This window comes from Lepisosteus platostomus, chromosome 13 (genome assembly GCF_059453375.1).
Source record: "Lepisosteus platostomus isolate fLepPlt1 chromosome 13, fLepPlt1.hap1, whole genome shotgun sequence".
Classification (NCBI taxonomy): domain Eukaryota; kingdom Metazoa; phylum Chordata; class Actinopteri; order Semionotiformes; family Lepisosteidae; genus Lepisosteus; species Lepisosteus platostomus.
The window spans coordinates 18,117,714-18,144,447 of NC_142623.1; the positions used below are offsets into that span (position 1 = coordinate 18,117,714).

General features: G+C 40.5%; 1 protein-coding gene across 2 annotated transcripts in view; it reads right to left on the reverse strand.

Moving 5' to 3' along the window:
- The window catches only part of gmip (GEM interacting protein), a 54,759-nt gene that overhangs the window by 21,992 nt on the left and 6,033 nt on the right, over positions 1–26,734 (reverse strand). The window contains exons 1-4 of one of the 2 annotated variants that reach the window (XM_088603677.1): positions 22,311–22,748; positions 11,812–11,902; positions 10,378–10,465; positions 9,354–9,414 (exon numbers count right to left, since the gene is read on the reverse strand). In XM_088603677.1, the coding sequence (XP_088459803.1) occupies positions 9,354–9,414; positions 10,378–10,465; positions 11,812–11,902; positions 22,311–22,332 (262 nt within the window). In that variant the 5' untranslated portion in view covers positions 22,333–22,748. Of the gene's footprint in view, positions 1–9,353; positions 9,415–10,377; positions 10,466–11,811; positions 11,903–22,310; positions 22,749–26,734 lie in introns of those variants that run through there. The other variant, XM_088603676.1, reaches the window with a different exon arrangement.

The following is a 26,734-nucleotide window of genomic DNA, read 5'->3' on the forward strand; positions in this document are numbered from 1 at the left end:
TTAGACCACTCGGATGTCCTCCAGTTTGAGAAATATTATTAAGCCAACAACGCAGACATGCCTGTATAACAGACTGCTTTTCCCCCTCTGCCTCTCGCTCTCCCCATCTTTCTCTGCATCAGGATAAGGATTAGCTCTGTCCCGGAGCAGACTGTGGCAGTGACAGGCATTAAGGAGGAATGGGATTTAGCACCAACAGTGTGACAGGGCTTGCCATGGAAGATGGTGGAAGCTTCTTTCTCGCAGAGCTGGGCCAAGCCCCTTTCCAGAAACAGCAAACGGGCTGATTGCCTTGCAATGTGGGACACAGTTCAATCTGGTTCTTGACGTAAGTCAAGGATGGCCAATGGCCTTGGGAGCCATGAATCACCAGTACTGGCCCCTGTGCTTTTTGGATCACTTTCCGGGACATTAACAATTCTTGGACCTCCAGGTAGGTAGAACACCAGTGAAATTCACACCTTTCTGAATCTTTTCTGCTGTAGGAAGCAAGTATGTAGTCCTATAATCAAGAACTGAAACATTCTCATTTTTAGAGGTAATTGCACTACAGCAGTGTTGTAATCTCTCCATATACAGATACAAGTCTCTTAAGGGTTGTGGGAGTGTGGACAAGCTACACTATCGTGTTTTTAAAGCTGATACCCTGGCTTCTTTCAAGACAGCTGGTTGCCATTGGTAATCAGGACAGGAGGCACTTACTGACACAAAAGATTGTGGGAGCGTGGGACAAGTTACACACCATTTTGTCAAAGTCTATACCCTGACTTTGTACAAGAAATGGCTTTATGAGATGCTTGGATCAATTACTAATAGGCTCAGTTCACTCATTTGTAATTATGGTTTTACAAACAGGAGAAGCACTACTGTAGTCATCCTTAGGACATACTGTACATCATAAATGATGATTTTATTACAAAATAGCTTTCAGCACTGAGTAAGCAATGGAAGGACTACCGCAGACCAATTCTTTTAGAATAGCTGATTTTTACATCTCTCCGATAAACTCAGTGATCTCAAACCAGACTGATATGTGAATTATCATTAAGGTCCGATGTATGAACATCCAAAAACAGACTAGCACGGTCTTACATGGAAATTCCAGCCAGTCTATTAACTGATCCATTTACTTGATACAATGCAAAGAACATATGTTACACTAGTTCAGGTGGGTAGCTGCGTCAGCATGCGTAGGCTGCAAAGGAACAAGTAATAGGTTTATTCCATGCTGAAAAAAAGAAGAAAGAAAACGCAACGTTTCGGCCATGGAGCCTTCTTCAGGTGTGAGAAAGATGAGGCATATGCTACACTAGCAGAAGCCCTCAAACTGAGCCCACACTGTAATCCCAAAAAGTATTCTGTAGACATTAGGACCCCTTTGGAGAAACACATTACATTAGGACAGTCATTAAAGACAATGGGAAACCCTGACATGTAAACAATTGGTTCACTTGTAAATGTTAAAGGTTAACAACGCCAATATTTTCAACTGCTTGATGCGAGCGAGAATCCCAAACCCCACCCACCCAATTCAATGTACAGTAATTAGAACTAAATGGGGAAAGAATGTGGCAACAGCCACTGGACAACTGTCCAGCTTTAGTGAAAGAGTTAAAAAAATGATTTCCCACATTAACCTTTGATAAATCAAGGCAATTAATACACTGTGACAGAATTCTGGCACTTCTCTATATCCCTTAAATAGCTATCATCTGTCACCGAAGGCCAAATCCTCTTCAGCTTCAAATCCAGCTGTGTGGTCTGCATGTCTTTGAAGAGACAGCTGTCTTTGACCGAAAATCAGATTAAATCAGGTAGAGCCAAGATTACAGTGTGTGAGAGAGCATATTAATGATAGACCTGCCCTGGACGGAGAACCAATGCTGGAGGATATCAATACTGAGGTCACTGTAAATTAGTCTGTCATGTCAGATTCAGGGGAAAGCCAAAGCCCAGCTACGGCCAACATGCTCACTAGGGGAGAAATTGGAGACAATTTTTGCCCTAGCATTCATTGCTGAAATCCACCTCCAACAATCCCGCTGTCACTAACTTAGCGAGAAACCCATTTACTTGTTTCACACCGGTTTCAGTACTTAAATCTGCAGTTATTTAATGAAACCTTTCAATTCATTACTGCCTATTCCCTTTTACATTGGAGTGGCAAAGGAATCGGTCATCCTGTGCCTTTTTCACATGTGGATTTTACATGTACAGTAGCTTGCAAACCTGCTGCAGAATAAGGTGAAAAAAAAAAATCGATCGGACCCTGTCAATAATTAAAGATTTTCCTAGGTCACCCCAAAAAAGAAAAAAATACAGCAGATATGCTGATTTTTGCACTCGTTTATTTTGATGGTGGGATTTAATTTCCTGAAAGTTCATTAAAAATTAAAATGCATTTCTAAGAAAACCCGCATCACCACCCCCGACACAAAAACACTGATGGAAATCTATGGGGAAAACCCTCTGGTACATCAGAAATGTCACACATGAGATGATTTCTCTGGAATTGCTGTAAATAAGTCACTGTGAAAACTTCCCCATTTCTGAATGTGCCCACGACACTTTCTGGGATGCTCTTCCTTAAAACCTTTCTTTCTTTGTTTTAGGCATTCTACATTCCTGTAAGCATTACTATGTAGCCATGAAGGCCAGCCGTTTGCTAAGACACAGTTTTGTTCCAGAACCCAAGGGAGCTTCAAGCCCTTTTTAGCTGAAAGTAATGTAACTCAATATACCGCCAATCATTATTTGTACAACTGACTCATCTTCCTGATAAGCATCCGTTCTTTCCCACTACTATTACAACACAGATGCACAGACAGAAACAGCTGGTTTATCAAAATGGAAGACAGTGAAACCCATTCAAATTGATTCATTTTTACCGTTTCCAAAGAACAAGAAGATAAGAAATTAGAAAGTTATTTGATCTGCACAGAGAGCACAACTGATTGAGAGTGAGGACCTGTCTTATGAAAATTTTAGCTCTTCAAAAATGTCTGATTTTTTTTTAAAAAGCAGAGGCATTTCAGAACTGTACGTTACAGCTCTAGCAGTGGGTAGGAAGACTGATCCTATTTATCTTTTAAACAGCATCAGATTCCTGCTCCAACTCCAATTATTGCAAGTGTTTCAGTGGTTGGATCAACCTGTACTATTAGGACTCTGAACAGATGTGATCCGAGAATAATCCACAACTTCTAATCCCATTGCCAAAGGGCAATCTGTTAGTGTGACTAATTACAAACAATCAAGAGCAAATTAGCTAGGACTAGGCTGTTAAAACACAGTCCAGCACTGCTCCATGTAATTCAGTAACAATTCGCATTATGGATTTGCATGGAAATTTATACAGATGCAGCCATTCAAAGTGAGCGGTACAGACACGTACCGCAGGTAAGATGACACGCGATACCGCGGTGCGTGATTGGTTGACCGACAGGGGCACTCGTGGTCCGTTGGTCTGTCGTAGAAAGACTTACTGTAAACGTCTTTACTGTGCCCGTTGTAGATATTGAATTTTACCACTGAAGGGAAATCTTAGTAGCTGAGCATAAAAAGAATAGGAGCATACTGTAACGCGTGTGAAGGCCATAAACGATATTAATTTTGGAACGTAAACATACAGTATATGGCTGGTCTTGGTACTTTAAAGAAAAAAATACACACCAGTATTCCATTTCTCCCTAAACATTGTAAGCTTCGAAGTCTTTAACTAACGTGATACCGGAGTCAACAAGCATACTTTTAGAATTTGATTAAAAGGGAATATAATATGGAATCGCGTATCTCAAGAAATTAATAACGGTATGATTATATCCGTGTACTGCGACAGGGCTGTGTAAGGCTGTTTCGCCTGCCTGATCATGTGAGCTCCCTTGTAGCTTACTGGTCTAGGTGCGTGACTACCAACTGGCGGTTGTGTGTTCGAATCCAGCTGGTGCTGGACTTTTCATTTTTATTTATTTATTTTTTAATCGCGTAACATAAACATATTACCGTATGCAAACTGTACTGTATACAGTATGTATATGTATATTTAATGTCTTAACTGTGCCCGTTTAATTGAATTAAAAAAAAAATTATTTAACACGAACATTAAGCTGTTTACATCTTCCGCCTGAGAACAGTCACCCGTTGCTACCCAACGCAGAATGGTGATTGGCTGACACCACAGCGTACACAGATTTCTAAACTGATCAGGATCGTTATCTTTGTCTTATGCATAATAATGTTCACCGCTCTGTCCAGCAAATTAATAATAAACTTTATTTTATATAGCTTTTTAAACGAATAAGTAATTAGATTGCTCATAAACCTAATCACTTGCTTTTTCTTTTTATTTAGGCTCAGATTTCAACTATAGATCGTATTATTAATAACCATAATAACAACCAACCAACAAAAACAACCATATAAACATAATACCAACCAAAAACATAGATAACAACCACAATACAAAATCAAATAATCAAACCATTTTACATTTTACACTCGCAAAGTCCTCCAATTATCATAATCCCGCCCCTTATGCAAAACCAAACCTTCCTCCCATCCCAGTTTATCCTGTTTATCATAAACAAAATTCACCTCAATTTTCAACATAAAGCATTACACAAAATCAATACCTCAACACTCCATACTCAACAACGATAATTCACAAACAGCCAGAACATGTAACTACACATTCCCAAACATACCTACTTTCCATAGCCCCGCCCCTTATGCAAAACCAACATCCCTCCCCTGTTCTCTCTCTCCCCTGGCGGTTGTAATTGTTTTTATTTTCAAATAAATTTTAGCAAAGTCATGTATTTTAAAAATCTTAAGATTTTTCTATTTATGTCTTTATTTAGTGGTTTCATTAGTGACAAAGGCTAAACTTTCTTGGAAAAATGTCTTTTATGTAAACCATGTTTGCTATTAATTCATTCAGGGCTAAAATATGTTCATTGTCTTCTAATGAAAGAAGGGTTCCTTTCGCCGTAGTCGGGAGCCTAGCCTTTAACTAGTAAGTACTGTATTTACTGGGTTTTTGAGGGGGGGGGGGGGGTGTCTTTCGCTGGAAATCTCGCCTCCTACTTTGAAAATACCCGTGAAACCGGTTCAATTCGTCACAGCCAGCACTCCTGCAGAGAGTTGGGTTGTACTTGCAGTGTATACAGTACACGCGTTATGCTCTTCGTTAATGTCTGTGAAGTTTTATTTAATCTCTGAGCCATACTGATTCTTCTGGAAGCCAGTTTCCGCCAGGGAGTAAAAAAAAAAACACACTATGGTATTCTCTCCAATGCAGTGCAGTTAAAAACATACCTCTGATGCTGCTCCTAAATGAATATCGTTTATGACCATCAGAAGCTTTATGCTCCTTTTCTTTTTTCCAGTGGATTGAACAGGGAGAGGCATTTCATGATGTACTTTTCACTGATGAAACAACAGTGGCTCTGGAACAGTTTTCAACCAAGTCGTTTTATAAAAAGGGGAGATATGTACACGTTACTGAAGCTAAAAGTTTAGCCTTTGTCACTAATGTAAACACTAAATAAAGACATATAGAAATCCCATTTTTAGGATCAGAGTCTTACATGTGGTTATTTCGAAAACGTTTGTACGTGCTCCTTCTTACCATGTTACTGTTTACCGTTACTGACCATATTAAGTTTAAGTGCCTGTGGGCACTTTTCCTGTCCGTGGGGGGTGGACCGTCTTTCATTAGAAGGTTAGTCTGTTCTACTCTGAGAATGTAGAGGGGGTGGGAAGTGCCCGCGGTCATTTAATTAGTATTAAAATCTTAGTTATCTTTCTAGTTCACAGGTTTGCATGCATAATTTAATTTTGAAAGCCACTGAGACATCAGGTACTACTGTTGTATTTATGAAAAAGAAACAAAACAAAAAACATACTAACAACTGTGCCATCCTACTCCTTAGTTAATACATTTTATTATTCATAAACAGTTAACATTGTTAGCAAAATATTTTGAATTATATTTAACCCTATTTTTTCTTTAGTTTTGTATTTAACTTATTATATGATAGTCAGACTTAATGTATATTAATGTATATTTGAACAATGAAAATATATTTTTACAAGATTTTACATTAAGCACTTAAAATTAATATGGTTAATAATAGTAAACTGTAACATGCTGTAACAAGATTGGTTAACTGCGAAGAAAATCCTTTCAGAGAAAATGTTTCAGGTGTGAAGAACAAACCTGTTCCCACACACCCTGCCCCCACTACCATTAGAATATACACAAACATTTTAGCGTTTCATTCTGAGCAGAAGACCCTCACACCTGAAGAGTGCTGGCTGTGACGAATTAAACCGGTTTTACAGGTTTCAATCACAGATTGGGACTCAGTAAAGTAACACACAGCGCCACTGGATTTGATAATACTGTACCTAACCAAAATTCGCAATATGGAAACAGAACCTAATTGTTGATAGATGATGTACTCGTAACATTTTTTCAAGACGAACTACAACATTTAAAAAATGACTTGTATGTACTTGATATCTCTAATCAATCCACGGGTTCCAGCACAAAACGAAACTAAAACGCATACCGTTTAGCGCTTCTTATTAGTTGCTCAAAAGTAATTTGACCGTATGAAATGCATAATATAAACCTAGAAACATATACGTGAGCAGTACTTAAGCACTGTAGTATCGGTGTTAAGACATACCTCTCAAATACTGTAAATCAAGTAAAAAATATCTCAAGACCGATTCTGGTCGTAATGAAACCATGTTTCGTGTATGTTTTCTTTTTCATCTTGAAATAACTAATTTCTAAATACCTTTTTCACTGTTAACATCTTGTAGCAACTTTGCGACAAAATATACACTCTGACAGTTCATCCTGCTACCAACATTAAATAAAACAAATCTTAAGATTTCTATATTTATGTCTTTATTTAGTGGTTTCATTCGAAGCTTACAATGTTTAGGGAGAAATGGAATACTGGTGTGTATTTTTTTCTTTAAAGTACCGAGACCAGCCATATACTGTATGTTTATGTTAAGATTTCCCTTCAGTGGTAAAATTAGATATGAATATTCAATACTTAAACGGGCACAGTTAAGACATGAAATATACATATACATATTGTATACAGTACAGTTTGCATACGGTAATATGTTTATGTTACGCGATTAAAAAATAAATAAATAAAACTGAAAGGTCCAGCACCAGCTGGATTCGAACACACAACCTGCCAGTTGGTAGTCGCGCACCTAGACCAGTAGGCTACAAGACAGCTCGATAAGCAGGCAGGCGAAACAGCCCTGCGGCAGTACACGGATATAATCATACCGTTATTAAATTCTTGAGATACGCGATTCCATATTATATTCCCTTTTAATCAAATTCTAAAAGTATGCTTGTTGACTCCGGTATCACGTTAGTTAAAGACTTCGAAGCTTACAATGTTTAGGGAGAAATGGAATACTGGTGTGTATTTTTTTCTTTTCATGATAGGTGTCGCATTTTAAATCATTTTCGTAGTTAGAAATTATGAAACGCCCTGTTAAAAGCAAGGAAGTTTTTATGCCCGTTGAAGTAAAACAAAATGCCTGACAAAGTATGGCTTGGACAGATTCCAAGTGCTTGTACAAATGTGCTAAAGAAATTATACTTTGAGTATACAGCTTGTCCAAAGTCATCCATTATTAATACTATTAGTAATATCTTCAGTAAAGGCTTTGATGCATAAATATTTCTGATAAAGGTAGGTTGTGTACTTTTGTCCAACTGAGCAATCTTGCTTTCATAAAATATACCAACATTTGAATGACTGATGATTAACATGCTGTAATACACAGTTCAAAATTAAAGGCTCGAATGCTGTACATGAGAGGTTAAGCTCCCCCTGGCGGTTTTACAAGGCGACGCCGGATAGCTAGTCACGTGACACACGTGATACCGCGTGATACCCCGGTGGGCGTGTCGCGGTATGCCGTGAAATACCTCACCCATTTTGAATGGCTGCATCTGTACCATGGGTGTATTCTGGATCAGCATGCAGAAAAGCAGTGTTCAGGAGATTCCTACAACAGACTATGACAGCACTACAGTAAATGTTAAAGGGCTGCATCAGGTAGCCCCCCCCAATGTTATAGTAATTATAGAAATTATGGTATTAACAGGGCTTTCTGTAGCAAGTATACAGTAGATAAACCATAGGAAATTATGGGGATAGGGGGGAGAAAAAGACAGTTTACTGTTAAGGTGTAATCTTTCATACCTTGGAGGTGTATCATATGGAAAAGCATACATAGTAAATCTGCTCCACATAATGTATTATGGTAATGCCATAAGATATATGACCTGGCTTTAACTTTAAACCTCCACAAACAGCCACACAAAGGTATAACCGCCAATGCCAGGGCCCATTACAAGAGTAACAGACCAATGGGGTGATCAAAGTCTCTCCTTTATTTCGTTAGCGACTAAAACCTGACACGCATGCTGCAAAGCAGAACATGATAAGCGCAGTGCTAAAACACCATTGAAAAGTGATCAAAATGCTGTCTTTTGGACTACAACCAGACCACATCACCATCCAACTGAGCTAAACAATTTTTAATTCAACCAATATCCACCCTATTTTGTATTCAAATAAGGATAATATTCCAACTCTGTGATTCAACTGCATTGTGGCTGACCATTTCCCAATTAAAGAATTCGTCCCTGGGCTCAGGCACACATCCTCCACACCAAGGACTTGCACGGTGGGGAAGGGATATCCCCAAAACTTCATGCCCTGGATGTGCTGAATAGGGGTCCCCCAATGCCCCCACAGCTCTTCATATTTCAGGTAAAGGCAGAGAAATGTATCAGGGCATCATCCTCAGCTTGCTCAAATGATATGGAACAGTCTGCTGAAATAGTCAATGTTTCCAGCACTACTCTGTATAATTCAGTAACTATTAAAGAATAAAGCTATACTGTACTCGCACAGTAAAATACTCAGGCAACTGCCTCTATTGCATCAATATCTATGCTATGATTATCCTTCAAAAGCCATAGCTCATGACACTGCACGATTCTGTCAAGTCATATTAACACATCAAGTTCTTTGCCTCTGCAGGCCTGGATTTAAGTCCGTTTCACCAAAGGGCCTAACATATGGCAGAGCAGCAATTTAATCTCCGAAAGCCTGGTTTACAGTCCAGGGGATTATTAGATGCAATGGGATTAGACACCAGCCTTTCACTTCTGCAGCCTGGGGCTCCTGTCCAAGGGTCTGTGTTGGGCACCCAGTTAATCAGCAACAATGCATTGGTGTTTTCTTAGCACAGCAAATGCAAAAGAAAGAAAACAACTTCATCATTTTACTTACTAGTGAACATACATTCCCGGTCTTCCCCATCACGGTACTCCAAATAAAATGTGTCATCAGACTGAAATGAAAAGCAAAATGGTTACCCTCCTGATCTGGCTCAACACTGAAATAAATAGCTAAGTTCTTTATCACGTTAGATACACTCGATCTAGATGCTTGAAGATTAAAGGGATTTGAATTTGTTTTTTCAATGCATTATGTACATACTGTACACTTTCTCTACTTTGAGTTTATATTTTCTCTTTGTAGTCTTCTAGGATTTGGTCTCAGTAACACAATCTGACATGCTGACAGTTGAAGGAAAAATTGATTCTTAGAAGCTTTTAAGGACAGGAAATGGTCCAGAGAAAGAATATCAGTGTTACACACATCTCATCTCCTGTGGATTTTATAGGGTGGTGCAACACTAATTCCCTCCCCAGGAAGCTCTACCAGCTCACAATTGAACTCAAGTTGAATGATAAATATAGAGATCCCAGCATTACACTAAATTTCATTAACTAGTACGGTAAAATGAGGGGTTGTCAGTCTTTTCAGTTATTTGTTTTCAATAAATTCCTCCCAAAAAACATTTAATAAAATAGGAACAAGTGATAGGTTTATTCCATGCTAAAAAGAGAAGAAAGAAACATTGTGTTTTCTTTCTTCTCTTTTCAGCATGGAATAAACCTATCACTTATTTCTTTGCAGCCTACGCATGCTGACGCACCTGAACTATTCCATAAAATTTGCAATTAATAAGGATTCCATCATTACAAAATCTTAAAAGTAACATTTCAGGTAAAAAAATGCAGATCAGGCAGTGCCAGAGCAACATATAGCCATGCCAATTTGAGTGTGCTAGATGAGGAGATGAAGTATTGTCCCACTGTTCCTGAAGTCCCACCGGACAGTCTCCCAGGACCTCCACGACCCAGTAGAACCCTAATCAAGAACCCCTGGTGTAAACTGGTTTCTGTCAAGGTGAAATGTGATTGTGCCATTTGGACACAGTAGATAGGTTAGCAGAATTCTTACTCACCGTGAGCTCATCTATTTCTGTGGTTTCAGAAGATACAGTCTCTGTGATGGACTGGGTGTCGGGGTCTGTGGCAAGAATATCCACGGTACTGAAGGACAGACAGGAAACAAAAAATAGTTCCTTTCTCCCCAGTTCAACATAGCCCTAAGTTAACAAAAAACAAATGTAATGTTGACTCCAAATGATCCAGATCTGAAGGTCTACCGTAACTTCTGCTTCTTTAAAGGTTGATGAAAAGTACGTTTATCACACCCACAACATCTTAAGAAGGGCTTAGGAAGATATCATTGCATTTGGCCAAAGAAACCGTGAGATCACAAATGCCCTTATTCTAGATAATTAAGGTGATCAGGGAACATACCTCCCTGGGCTCTAGCAGAAATGTTTAAAAAGGTCCTTGACCCAGGATTATGGCACCAGACAATAGGCCTTACTGGAAACATTCATGGCAGCCATAACAGCCTCCCTGACAGTGGAGAACATATTGTCTGAAATGGAGATGGGGCTTACATGCCTGGTAAACTTACTTCTATTTACTCCCCTAAATGAAAGCTGCAGCCACCAAGCAGTGACCTCTGGAGTTTCTACTTCACCAGCCAAGTACCCAATCCCAGCAGCACTCCAGCATGAAAGCTTTCCTCCCACAGAAAGGCTGAGAAGGAGCACTGCTTTAGGTTTTACACAACAGTGAGAAAAACAATGGTAGCCTTCTTTAACTGGAACACAAGCCGAATCACCACAGCAGCACACTGCAATAGCTACGCTGAGGACAAACAACATTAACTATTTCTGATAGCATCAACATTGTGGTTTGCGCCATCAGTCAGTGAGCGTTTTTGGTTGACTGTTGGCACCAGGTAGGATGTTGCACACTGTAGCGGAAACAACACTATCTCTGATAGCATCCGTGCCTTCCGAATAGAAAATCTTATCTAGTGTATTCCAGAAAACATCTAGCATGTCTGGTGGGGTGTCTGTGTGTGTTTTTGGGGGAGAAGCATCCAGGCAGTTATTGATACAGTTATGAGAAGGGAGGGGCCAGAGACATGATGAGGTTTTACAAGTAAGGCAATGGGCTCTTCTTCTGGGGAAGAAGTTTTGAGAGAATCTTGTTTGAAGCCTATAAGAAGCTTAACTATCCAGCTGTACTTTAGAGAGGGACTGAAGAAATATACCAAAAAGCTCAAAGAAAATGTTTTTTGAATGTTATGATTATATGCATGTAGGCATGCATCTATTTTACCTAAATAAAGGGGTACAATTGTGAGGTGGGACACAGGTGATGAAGATCTCGGAAGATGGCCAAGATGGCACAAGCATTGTGCCAGGCAAATAAGCAGGCTTTGCAACACCCCCACTTTCCTTGGGACAGGCTTGACAACAGTAGGTTAAATATAAATAGGACTAAAAGCACACGGGGTCAAGCATACATACGATTGCGCAAGGGACATGTCCAAGGCGTCAAACTCCCGGAAAATCTCGCTGTACCTCTTGGTATCACTTCCTTTGGAGTGACTGGTCACATCTGAAAAAAGAAACAGACAGGGGGACAGGATTAATGCATAATTCCCACAGAGGGAAGCAAACAAATACACATTCAAAGAAAAACGCCACTTTATTCAAGCACATTCACAATGCCATCTTCACACATCACTTGTTTTTTAATTGCAGTGGAGGACTGTCGAACTGTTTGCAGTCCTGTTTATAATACTAATTGCTTGCACTTCTACAGTACTTCTCCAAAAGGATCACAACGCCATTCACGAAAAGAGGGGACCTCCATTCACCCTGAAGTGGACCAACCACTTAAGTATGGAGCTGTAGCTCTTATGCAAATTTAACGGAGGAATTTAACACCATGGCATCATGGGATCTTTAATGGTCAGGTTGTCAGGACCTCAAATGGAGGTCTCATCAAGCAAGTCTAGACCCTCCAGTTTCAATGCATGCTTAAGACTTGGAGGGCTGCTTTCTTCTGCATGAACTTGCGCTTAGATGTCTGCGTCTGGAGTCCTGTTGCAAACCAAAGCACACAGGTTCTCCGTGCCAAATATGGATTAATACAAGTTTTAAACCATTGGGTGCTCTCTAGTCTGGGCCACTCTTATCCCCCCTAGCTGGTGGGATGCAAGCCAGGCCTCCAGATGTTCCAGTACATGAACACTGTACAGCTCTTCTGTAAGCCTCTGCTACATTTGGAAGGCTTTTCAATTTGAAGCAGCCAGTAACTACAACGAGGTACTGCAGAAGTTAAAATCAGGTCAGCTCCATTCAAAGGTTGCCTTAAGTCAGCAGTCTGACAGAGCTGACCCATATGTGGCCTTTTTATTTGTGTAACCAAGTGGAATTTTTGTCTTATAAGCAAAGGTCTGCACTCAGTTGACTGGTCAAGTTAATTGGATATATATATAATCAATTACATCCAGCTGATTGTATAGTTCTACTGTTCCCATGGCTTTGTTTTACTATTATCACCACAATTACTGCTCAGCTTCAGTCTACATATTGGATTCTATTTCAAGTCGAACCCTAAATCACCTACAGTATTTACAGACTGGGAATCCTTGTACTGTATAAGCAGTATACAGTAAGCAACTAAGCAAGCAATGTTTCAAATAAAGGTAACGCCTGTCTTTAAGGACAGAAGGATATTCCGATTTGTGTCCTAAAAGATCTCTAAACAAAAACAAACCACCTTGTTAAATCTATCAAACTTATATTGTTCCAAGCCTTTAGAAATGAAGTATTTAAAGACTACCTGTAAACCCTGGATTTTAGTTTTCCAAGACCAGAGTTTGAGATCCCCTGTCTTTTGTGCTTCATAAATACATGAATAATGGATTGCTGTGGACAGGAATATTATGACTGCAAAGGAATTGTAAAGAGTAATAACTTATGTAGCACCTTTCCAAACCCAAGGCCACTGAATAAAAAAACAAACAACTTCTAAATTAGTTTTTTTGCAGAGAGGACAGCTACAGTGATCACCTGTGAACAAGATCAAGCTGTATTTAATACCCATTGTTTTGCTCCGTTTCCAGTTTTACAAAGCAACACTACTTGGTTACATTTGGAAATGCATAAACTGTTCAGGCGTTATTCCTGTAATTCATTGCACAATCCAGTCAGCCAAGAGCAAAAGTTCAGACCTTATCTTTGCCCATTAGCGCTCACGCAGAAAGCTCCCCTGTGAGAGGGGCATTGGGGAAGTATTTTAGAGAAAGAAGAGAGTAAGACCCTTTTTCTCTGTCCAGAAACCGAGCAGCAACACACCACACTCCCTCTAACCAAGACAGCAAAAGAGCTCTCACAGGGACAGAACGCTAAATTAAAAAAAACGACTTCAGATCTTGCAGTCAACATTACCCAGAAACAATTACACACAGGTGCCAAAATTAGCAAAGCCCATTTTTAAATAAACTGTGCTGTTATGAATCATAATGAAGATGTGTTGTTTTTTTTTTATAAGAGGAACCAGAATGGAGTTCTACACTAAAGGCAGACAAGTCAACACAATCCCTCATTTCTACTTTCAAATAAAGCTCCCAGAAGGCATACTTCCATGTGCACAACATGGAAATAAGACTTTCCAAATGCCAAGACTTTCAGACCACTCAGAAATGCATGTGAATCATTAAGAAATGTTTAATGGTTTATGTTCCAATTCTATACTTGGATATACCGTGTAAATTTGAAAATCGTCCCAACGGAGCCTGAACCAGTATAAGCTCTCACTTCAAGTACAGGCTCTCTCTCATTCATTGTTGTTTTTCAAATTCTAAGCATTTCTAAAACGTTTCAGATAAGGATTAATTACATTTAAGATCTCAATCTAAGAGGTCATTAAAGTAATCATTCTGTTTATACAAGGGAAAACATGAATGAAAACATCTACAGTATGGTCCGGACAGCATGATTTAGATACTGGATCACGTCATTGAACGTTTTGCCCAGGACTGTCCAAAGAGCAGCACACAGCTGTACTTTCAACTGGCATAGGGTCAGTTAGCCAGAGCTTTCTTAGCAAAACAGCACCATCTGCAGTTTCCCAGGCTTACAGTGATGTCAGCAAGAGACATACTGTACTCCTCCTCCAATCGATGCTGCCTCATCTGTAAGGCACTATGCTGATGATATGCCAGCAGCCATATCACCTGCAACTCACAGCTGGCAGCCCACTGAAGCTCAGCAGGTGTGAGCCTGGTCAGTACCTGGATGGGAGACCTCCTGGGAAAAACTAAGGTTGCTGCTGGAAGAGGTGTTAGTGGGGCCAGCAGGGGGCACTCACCCTGCAGTCTATATGGGCCCTAATGCCCCAGTATAGTGATGGGGAAACTATACTGTAGAAAGGCACCACCCATCAAATGAGACGTAAAACTGAGGTCCTGACTCTCTTTGGTCATTAAAAAAATCCCAGGGTGTTTCTCGAAAAGAGTAGAGGTGTTACCCTGGCATCCTGGCCAAGTTTCCCATTGGCCCTTACCAATCATGGCCTCCTAATAATCCCTATCTATAAATTAGCTTAATTACTCGTCTTCCCCCTGTAATAGCTGATGTGTAGTGAGCGTTCTGGCGCACTATGGCTGCCGTCACATCATCCAGGTGGATGCTGCACATTGCTGGTGATGGAGGGGAGTCCCCATTACCTGTAAAACACTTTGAGTGGAGTGTCCATAATTGTAAGCAATTATTATTACTATCAATGTTGCATCATGGGGGAACAATATTGCTAATGGGTAGAAGCACAGATAAGAAGAGCATCTGCCCATTCTTTTCACACAGCAAAGGATACATTAAATAAAAACTGCAACCAGATAATACCAGTGCTTACAAAGTCAAATTAATTGTTTTAGCGGTGAGAAAAACAGATACAGGAAAGAACTGTACACCAAGCCAATGTACAAAGAACTGGGGTTTCCTGTGTATTTGATACACACAAACGAATGCTACTTCTAAACCACCACTGCCATGGAAACAAGCGGCTTGGTGGAGCATTTCTCTCAATGTCTCTCAAACAATTGCAAAAACAAAAAAATAAGAGGCTGGTAGTCTCATCAGGTGGCACTCAAATCAGATAGATCAGGCATCAATGTTGTAGAGGGGACGGAGAACAATTCCAGACCTGAATGTTGCACCCAGAAACTAAGTCATTACAGGGGATACATTTAACATCTCCCCATTTTTACGCCATTGAGTATTTGTGATCGTGAACGTGATAATTCACTGATTTGATGCCCAAATGACAAACTCCACCCTAAAAAGCAGAGTGAAAATGGCAAATTTCTAGTAAAAACAAATCATTGCAAAACTGTTTTTTGTGTCACATAAAAATCATATATATATATAGAACTATTAGTTTGAGATGTTTATTTAATTATGTCTTTTCTATGCCTGGCATTTAGAGAAAAGTGGAAAATTTCAAGCAGATTATTATTTCAAGCAAGATAAGATCACTTTATTAGCCATATAATAATAATAATAATAATAAACTTTATTTTATATAGCGCCTTTAAAGGTGGCTTCTCAAAGCGCTTTACAGGATGACAATTTATATACAATTGTCATATAATTGTCAATTAATTGACAATTGTCAAGCCATATACAATTTCTTGTATTAGGAATGTGTCTTTTCACATACCCCAGCTTGCTCTCCATGAGACACACAGAGAGAGAAGCTTGGGGTCAGAGCAGCATTTATATCCAGGTGCCCCTGGAGCAGGATTCCTCTGCCAGCTGCGAGATTTGAACTGGCAACCTTCCAGCCACAGGCGCAGATCCTTAGCCACAGTGCCACCGCTCTGCCCTTATGTTGCTAGATAAGCCAAGTAATGTATTCTGTATTTAATATTATTTTAACTTATCAAGTAACATAGTAGTATACACTATTAGATGTGCTTGTATATCACATGGTATTTAATGCAACTATGTAGTATTACAGGGCACATAAAGTTGAATTTCAAAGTATTCTGCAGTGTTGCATTCATCTTCATGTGTACTGTTAAGTATTATTAAATTTTAAAAAATGTTCAGCCCTCATTCTCAATGCTCTCTCATTCATTATTTTTCAAATTCTGAGTGTTTCTAAAATGTTTCATATAAGGATAAAGTACATTTAAGTGCCCACTTTAATGGATCATTACATCACGTCCTGGTCTCTCATACTGTTGAAATGGATTCTTAGAGAAATGTCACACTTAACATCCTCTGGGAAATATTTATGTACTCCTGGTCCCTTAACCCAGTTATTTTTTTTAAGGGAAATAGTTCCCTGCTTACCATTCTTTTTTTTACGGTCCCAATAAATTACATTAATATTACCAAAAATATTGGTAGCTGGAGTTTACCCCAAGTAGTTATTATTAGCAATACTTTTTTTTGTCTTTGGTGTCCCACTTCTTGTCCAAGCTATCCTAGCAAAGAGTAAAACAATCTAGCAACTTCTTTAAACTGCACAGAAAAATATGCAAACTGGCATTCAGTCAATGTTGATCAGAAAGCGGACCTTTTTTTTGCGAATACTCAGGTACAGTCCACCTTTAAAACAAGCTGGCTTTTGATGCTTATCTACAAATCTGCACACGAACATTGGTTTGAAATGCAACAGCTTCCTGTCTGTGAAACAATAAAAGCTCAAGACCACAACAGCAGTGACATCTAGAAGGAAATGTACTGGAGTCTGAAAGGTACATTTCCCCCCTCATCTGGGTGTTTATAGTACTTAATGGTTCTGTGCTCTGCTGCACTCACTGCTGTACTTGACTGTAACTATTCCACCAAATAAAACAGCCTTCTCCAAGATCTACAGGATCCAAGGGAAGAAAGGATTGACTCTAGCAGCAACTCCCCACCCTGGTCCTGGGTGAATTCAGTCTTCCGATTTTCATTCCAAATGAGATTAAACATTCTGGAGATAGTCAAGGCCTTTAAATGCTCTAAAAACCCATCTTCCTGCACTGTCCTTGCTTACACAATCACTTGAACTTGGTTTAACGGATTCTCATCATCTTATGAAAAATCAGCTTCCATGGTTATGACTGAAAAGCTCTCAGATGTGACCAATTTACAGAGATCAGATACTCCTCCAAAAAAAATCAACTTTCCTTCTCGAGGGACAATATATTAGGAGAGGAAATTAAGCTTAAAAACATACTGCAAATGAAAAATTAAGTAGCCTGTGATTAAGAACTCAGGTGCAACAGAAAAAGAAGAGACTAGGGTTTCCCCAGACCAGGTTGGGAGCACATTCTCTTCAAAGTATCCATGAACTTCTTATTTGTTGTATTTGTTTAAATGCAAACTTTTTATTTGCATTTAAATTAGTCAAGGACAAGACAGATGCACTTTTGTAAACATTAGAACATGTACAGTATGCACTCAGACAGGCTGAAAAGCATTACCATTACTCCATGTGCACTTACAGTACAGATTCAATTTCATTATGTCCCAGTTTCTTTGTACCTTTGCTCTTTTCTCTTGTCACTTGTGCACTACGTTTAGAAGTGTTAATAAATATGCTCCGATTCTGTACCTCCCAGTTTGGAATTTATCATTGATATTCCGTTAGGCCACCATTCAAAGCACAAATCTTTGCTCATTTTTTCATAACAGTGCGTCCTCCCATTCACAACCACCTCCCTCTCTCTCACTGCCAGGCAGGCTCGCTCTCCTCTCTCAAACTCTTGCTCTTCAATCTTACTCCACCACTCCCCCTCCCGCCACCCAACTCTGTTAAGGTCTTTCAAAATGTGCACAAAATTCAAGGAAAAGGAAGAGAAGTCAGACCTTTTTCTTACACAAGAGGGCATTCTAAATACGCCTTAGCAAGACCAGGAACTTTCAACTCCCCATTAGAAGAAAAGTGACCACTTATTTTATGAAGAGATTGTTTTCATCACTCAAACTTTCTCCCAACTACATTCATAAAGACTGTCAAATACTGTAAGCAGTTGATACCTATAGTTTCACTCTTTGGTCCTTCAGGCGACATACTGTATAAGAAACATTTCACTTCTCAAACAATCTAGGTAAGTCAATTACAGCAAAGACAGAACTAAGCGGAAAAATGTAACATCCATCCTAACCAACCAAACTTTCTGCCCATATAAGCAGCTGGGAATTTCTGCGGTGCAGGTAGAAACCTTGCTCAAAGATACACTGCTGTGTCCCACATGGTATTTGAACCCACAACCTTCCTATTCCAAGTCCTGAGCCTTACCCACTAGACCACACAGCCGTCATATGTAGCATGCAGTTCAGAACACATCAGACCATCGGGGTTTGGGCTTAGATTAGATCACCAATATAAAACAGCAAAACCAGCAACTTCTACCAGAGTGATATCAGCAACAGAAACACGACTCTTCAAACTCTTCTCAGCGCTGATGAGCTTGCAGATGAATGGGTATGATGAAGGAGCGTGGAGGCTCATTCTCATCCTGCTCATCTTTATTGCTCTGCTGGTGCAGGAAAGGATTTGTGTGGCATTGCGTCTAGACAAATGTCTTCACCATGCCTCCAGCTGACAGTGACCAGCTGGATTAATGACAAATTTAGTGAATTACCAGGGAATGCAACACCAGCCCTCAACTGAATAGGTGAGAGTGCAGACAAAAACTGAAATCTCCCTCCCTTTGCTGAGCAACATTCGAGCTTTCGCAAGGCAGAAGAAAATGTAATGGTTCAAAGAACGGATGACGACAATGGTCAAGAAAAATTCTATAAATATACGTGCAGGGGGTGCGATCAAGTCTTGTGATTAGGTGGCCGGCGTTGCCAGCTCGCTCAAACGGGAACTGAGGGCGTGAAGAAGTGAAAACTGAAGAAAAGCAGCATGACGCTGAACTTCTGCTATTGTCGACCGAGAGCTGGGAGAGCTATCTGGGGCAGCTGCAGCACCTTAAAAGTCCAAAATCTCCACCCACCCTCTCCAAGAAACATTCGCCGCCATTGAGAACTGCCTACTGTCAGTCCACCCACCACTCTGAGCCCACAAACATCTGGGCCAAGCCTCAGAAGAACACAAAATTTCCCCCACTTTCAACCCTGTCTATTTCCACACCACTAGCCAGAAAGGAAGCACTGAGCTCTAAGGCATTGCTGCACAGCATCAGCCTGCCGGTTCAGTTGTACTGCAGGACATCTGTCTGACCTCTGTACTGGGGATCACTTAAATTTTTTTTTAAAAGCGTCACCCACTAGAGGAATAGTACCAAAAACCATCAGAATTGCAAATACCCGCTTTGAATAACACTTTGGAAGACAATACTGGCACAGAGACAACACAGAACTTTATGATAGCGATCAAGCTACTTGACCCCATTGCAGCGGGGACAGACTCATGGCCACCGCTGGGAGCTCTATGAGCATAAGAGAGAGGGCAGTACAGGCCAGGAATTTAGCCTGACCACCTCCAATCTCCAAAACCTTTCAGACTGTGCCCTCTCCACCTTTATCATCTTATTTCTTTAAGTTTCACTGCCTTCAGGCTGATCTTGGCATGTGCAGTCTGTGCTTGGCATTGCAACCATTGTGGAAACTGCCTTAATCTTCTGTACTGTAAAGTGCTCCAAGATCCATCTGCAGTTTGTTGACTTGAACTACGTTTGCTGAAACGTGGACTATTATTTTTGACGGGTATAAGAACAGTCCTAATTGTAGCATGGCTATAAGATGGGGTCTCACACTCCATTCGCTCCATATTCTCTGCTCCATATTTGGTTGAATTATTAAATTAGGTGCATAACTTACATCTCTAACCAGGCTTGGAGGCGAGTTGTAGGTAACCATCTTTAATGACGCGAAGGACTTGTGTAATAAACTGTAAATACACTTTATTTTGAAAATGTGTTAATTGAACACTCACGTTCGAACAAAAAGAGACTCAAGCCCCTGCTTGAAGTTCCATGCCCGAATTTGAGGTTTTCTAGCTTAGCCTTGAGGCGCATGCGTGTATACAGCAGCTGGCTGAAGTTTTTATAAGCCTCTCTCTCTGGTTCTCTGCAAGGTTGCGTTCCAGTTAGGTCAACCACATCCTGCTTTCCTTGACGTCAATCACTTTGTATTCAGGACATACTGTATAGGTCCGATTTGGGCAACTTGTTAAAAAAAGAGTCAGGAGCCATTTTAACACAGGTCTGGGAAGGTGGGTGGGGGAGGCAATTTTAAGTCCTTCAACAAAGCTTTGGGGTGGGGTGTTGCTTCAATACTGAAAGGGATTAAAGCTCCTCTGTGAAAAGCCATTTTGAAGAACAGAAATACACAGAGGCTGGGAAGCCATTCATATGGTAGAGATGGACGCCGATTTCAAAAGGAACCCATGGATCAAAGTGCTGTGTGAACAGCATCCGGTCTTGTTTGCCTGGCTTCAAGACCACTGCCCCTGCAGAGACTAGTGACTGTGCTTCTTATTCTGAGCACTGCATAAGTAAGGGCAATGAAAGAAGAGAAAACAAGACTGTACGCCTACTTTCTCTGGCCCGCAAGAAACCTAGGTCAAGTATGCTTTGCCAGAATGCTCAGTAACCTTGACATCTTAAGCATTCCGAAACCGTACGTTGAGAAATACGTTCTTACAGGAAGCGACACACAACGCCATTTAGTTCCTGGGCAGGGAGACAAGTCTGCTGTAGGAAACGTTGTTTAAAAAGCAAGAAGGAACAATGCCCGCCCACATATAAAATAGCATCTAGGTAGTGCAGTGCTTAAGGTATTTGCATGGTTATAAAGGAGACACTCAGCAGAGTTTTCAGCATGGCTAATGACTCACCGTCCGCTACCCTGAACGAGTTGCTTAATGTTCTTGTGCTGTTTTGGATGGGCTGTAAAAGCCATATGATTGAAGTGATTGCAGCCATGTTTTGTAATGCATAGCTCCCCGCCCAATTTCCCAATGCCACTTTCACTAAAGCCAACCCCATAACCCTTGATTATTATAATAAGGGTGGTCTCTGAAGCCTGCTCATTCTCTTTCATTTATTATTTGTGGGGGATTGCAAGGACAAGGCTGAGCTCTCAACAGTTTGTGGTTCACCACTGCAACTCAACCCATCACAAAAGAAAATCTTGTCATCCTGTGTGGCATGTCGTTATACCTTAACGCCAGCACATGCCTGTGGTCATGACAAAGTGAGCAGCACATCCTTCCCGGGCCTAGTCTTAATAGCCTTTTCTCTGCAGCACTGTGATAAGCCTTCCTGGAAGAGCTGCCAATTTAACAAGATTTGACTCTCTGCTTTCAGGACCAGTTGAATTTCCAGAAAGCTCACAAGCACATTCCATCCTGTCATATCTTATAATGTGCAGTTCTGACAAGGGGGAGAGAGTAAAAGTGGCAGGAAAAGATGACAAAACACCAATCATAAAACACGGCAAAACCAAATGTCCATTTCTAGTAGCTTAGTCTCTTGTAAATCCTTAAGCAGCAAAGCCAAGTTGCATCTATGACTTGGGCACAGAACGGCCTTTATTTTGAAAAAGGGGTAATTTTTTCTGTGGCGGGATTCTACACATTCATATCTGAGGGTACGAACAGCTCTATTGAACAGGGAGAAAGCACTGCGAGTGTAGAAGGAATGTCCAGATCAAGTCCTGCATGCAGATTTACCAAGACCGCTTGCAGAAAAGGTGTACGATCACCACCCTAAACATTAAAAAAAGCAAACCAGGCTGAAAGGCCTCCTTTGGTTACTTAGTTGGAATCCTAAACCAGTAACATTGTACATGGCCATATCAACTGGAAATAAAGCGCAGGATTCCAATTTAGTACATTTTGGGTTTGAACAGGTTTTGCTGGAATTAAAGAACCACAAAGGGGCAACATTCTTCTTATCACCCAGCCAGTCTAAGCCCATGCCCTAGTGCAAGCACAGCCAAAATCAATGTCTGCGAAAGCCCTTTGACAGCTCGTAACCCACTCTCACATGCAGAGTACTCACCCTCTTCTACAGAGTCGCCCATTTCTCCAATTCCACTGCAGTCACTCTGTCTCCAGAGGACAGGCCCAGGGTGTTTCTAGATCCAACTCTGAGCCCCAGACTCTGCCATACAGATTACCCCACTCTCCCCTAACTGCCCCTTCCGTAGGAGCTTGTTCATAAATATGACTAGACTGGTCCAAATCCGTCCACAGAAAAAAACGAAGACTTGTAGGGAGAAATTAAACCTGTTTCCCCCCCCCCCCACCCCACCACACCACAGCGGGGATGAGAGGCTCTTTTGTCTTTTAGAGTTCCCTTCAGTTTTCTTCTTTCAAAGCGGAAAAGGTTCAGTGAGCGCCTTTCGTAAAAAAGAAAAGGCGCAGATGACAGCGACTGCCTAGCAAACCAATGTTCTTCCTCGTCTGCCGCTGTGTACAGGAAGTGCCTCAGTCTCCCTCCTGCAGCAGGATGACTTAGACTGTCAGAGCGAGTTCTTTTTTTTTTAAAGAAAACGCAACTGCCTCCATTTTCCGATTACCTCCTCCTCTTGCGTATCATTGAATCACTAACGCTAAGCCAAACAAGGAAGACAGGCAAGCTGTGGGTGTCCTATAGTATTTACATACTGAGTAAGAAGAAACTTGCCATTTATAATAGCAACAAATCCACAGGGGTCAAGAAAACGTCCATCTTCTTTTGTAGCAGAAGCACCAGTATGATATGGGTAAAAATCAGTCCACCCATTAATACTGGTGATCACCAGATTTTCTCCTATGAAAGTCATAGGCTTGTAGTGCGTGAGGCCAGCAGTGAAACACTGGGACACAGGCTGTGTGCCAGGTGGCAGATGCTCTCTTGCAGCCTTGTGAGATTTTGGCCAGACAAGCATGGGCCTGTTCACTGGTCTCTGAGCCCTAGATGCCACACGTCATCCCACAACATGGAGATGTTCTGTTCTGGAGAACAGAAGATCGTCTTGCCATTCTCTTCACACAAGAAAGAGGTGGCTACAGCAACAGGGTGCGGGCATGCAGTGCAGTGCTTATGTCTACATGACCACGGGAATGGGGGAAAGCACAGGTCTCAGGACTCAAGCAATGGCTGGCTGTGCAATGCGGTTACCCTCAGTCACTGCTGGTGGAGACACTGCTGCCCAGACCATCACACCGAGACCCCCCATATCAATCAGGCTTTTCCATTCAACAACTAGAGCATCAATATGTACCAAACTCACCTACATCCATCAGCACAGTCTGTGCAAACCCTGATTCATCACGAAAGAGGGGACTTGGCTCCACTAATGGGAAGGCCATCAGGATGGGGTTTTTTTTTTAAAGGTCTGACATTCAACAGGTTGCCTCATTGCCTGTACCCTCTCAGCTGAGTGCATATACAACAATCAAAGTTACATGAATAACTCATCGGAAGGATGCCAAAAAACCTTTAAATAAAGGATTCCAATCTTGGGTACTGATTTTCCTAAAAACATGCGTGCAAACATTCAGATGAGATTACTTTTAAAATTACATGCATGAATAGCTTACATCTAATCTGTTGTTTTTCCCCCTGTAATTTACTCAGATAAAACATTCTTCGATATCGTTTTAACAATTAAGTGAAAAGGGCAAACTTGTCATTAGTTACAGATATATGTAGGCAGCTTCTGCGCTGAAATGTTAGTGGGCCCATTTCATTTTCTTCCGTTTTGGTGTACCATACCCATGTCTATGTTTTCCATTAAAATATTTTTTCCTTTTCAGTTTCATGGGCCAGGCTGGCATGGTAGCACAGCAGTTAGCATTGCCGCCTCACAGCACTGAGGCCCTGGGTTCAATTCCGGACCTGGGGTGCTGTCTGTGTGGAGTTTGTATGTTTTCCCTGTGCTCATCTGAGTTTCCTCCAGGTGCTCAGGTTTCCTTCCACAATCCAAAGACATACTGGTTGGTTAATGGGCTTCTGGGATAACTGGACCTGGTGGGTCTGTGTCCTGTGATGGACAGGTGCCCTGTCTTGCACCTGTTGCTTACCGGGATGGGCTCCAACGCCCCCCTGACCCTGAATTGGATGAAGGGGTTAGAAAAATGACAGACTTTCATGGGCCAGGAGGATAGCCAAAAGAGCCCCAGGGCACTCTACGAAAAATCCAGGGTAACAGTTTATGGTACATAAGAGTGGAAATGTGGTAACAATTAACATAAAAAAAGGCTGCAAGGTTCAGAAAGAGCAATTGCAGAACCCAGTGCATTATCTGAAATATTTGCAAAACTTAGCAAGGGGATTTGGTGGAAGTTTCACTTTAAGATATTACACACACACAGCTCCTTTAAGGAAGTGGTTAAAGTGTGACTTTTGCAGCATTTTCCTGAGTGGGGCACGCTTCTTACAAAGAGAACACAGAGGTCAAAATAAAACGGAACCAAACTTCAACTTATCTGCTACAAAGGGGGTACTAAATTAAACATGATTACAATGATGAACAATGATTACAATGATGAACAATGATTTCACACAACTGAAAATGCACGTACACTCTCTGGAAATGTTGTTAGTAATTGTTTGAAGGAAAAGAAAGTTCGGAGAGAAGAAGGAGGCCATCTGGCTTATGTTAAGTTAATCGCTGTCATTTAATTGATCTAATGAGCTCATCTAGCCTTTTACTGAAAGGAGCAATTGCTATTGACTTCAGCAACATAACTGGCTCTTGTGCCAGACCTCCACAACCCTTTGTGTAAATCAACATCCCCACAGTTTCCATCTGAATCCCCTTCTCCATGTTTCTTTACCAATTCTTAAGAAGTCAACTGGGTTGACATTGTCAATGCCTTTGTGGATTGTGAGTACTTGAACCAGATACTCGCATTCTCTGTTTGGAAAATCTTTTAGCCTTTTACGAGAAGGATGTGACTTTGAAGCTGGGAATACATCTGGTTTCTTGTCTTGGTATGCTTTGCAGAGCCATAATATTCTCATATTGCAATTAAATGTACTGTACATCATATTGTAATTATGATTTTACATCCCTTGATTTAAAAACTGTGTTATTAACGACATCCTAAACCTGTTTGCCTTTTTTTATTGCTTCGCTAATCACATAAACTTGGGCAAATAGGTATCCAAGTCTTTGGCAATCCCTTTTTTCAAGCTGAATGTTCCCCATTTTAGATTTACAGGTCATAGTTTTATTTGCAACTAACAATCTACCTGTCACCTAGCTAGAACAAATGTCATTCATGCAATATTCATCTCTATTATACATTTCATTTGCTGATTCTAGAGTCTGCAGATCCATCTACAAACCGGACTAAAACCCATTACAAACCGGACTTTTTGTTAATAACACAGTTTTTAAATCAAGGGATGTAAAATCATAATTACAATATGATGTACAGTACATTTCTACGACAGAACATACATCATTGCTATAAACAAGGAAGAGCAGTGGTCTTAATACAGATGAATACCTACCACCTGCAATTTCAGAATAGAGGACTTCTAAAAATGAAAATGGAAAAAACATCTAAAAATTAAGCATAACAACTTCTGTTTGTCTGCATTACCACTGTTGCTTGTTGGGGTCCTTCGATGTTAGTTAACCATGATCTGCCTTTTCTAAAAGCATTCTAGCTATCTCTCAAAATCCTATTGCTATACAGATTACCCACAAGTTAAGTTCAACTTGTTTTCATTATTTCATATACTGGTTATATTGTCCAAAAATTGGGTTTTATTACCATTTTCATTGCTATATTTGCAATTGTCTAGACAACTAATACCATCATAGTCTTGAAGGACTGTGGAATGAATTCTGTTAAAGGTTGATGATTAACAGCTCATTTTTTTCAGTATAACTAGTAGAAAATGTCAAGTGCTTCTTAAGTGCTTTAAGTGCCTGTAATATGTCTGCCTCCTCTATGTCTAAGCTATTCAATTTAGATTGCACCTTGAGGCATATGTATTCCTTGGTGAATACCTGTGTGAAATATTACGTTAATACAGTCATTTCCCTTTCTTTACCTAAAGGTTTTCTCTATTTATCACAGACACTATCTTTAATTGTTCTTTTGCTGTTGCAGTACAGAAAACATTTTAGCCTCTTAGCCTTCTGAATATTCCTCGGTAACTGGAATTAATTTCCATACCTGGGTACCATTTTGTTTTAATGATTTTATCAGAGGTGTTTCCTGTCTAGTTTATTAACTGATTCAACAAACCATTTGGGCCACTGCTTTCCAGCATTTCCGTGCTCTTGAGGCCAATCTTTTCTGCATTTCCACTCCCACCCAAGATCCCGGATCTATACCTTTTTTCATTCTCCTCAAGACCTGTCTCATTCCTTCTTAGTCTGCTAATACCGCAATTCCTCCATGCCTCAGTATTTGTTGTGATTTCAGTAATGGGGGGGGGGGAGCGGAAATCACACCCAAGATCAGATTTTTTTGGGA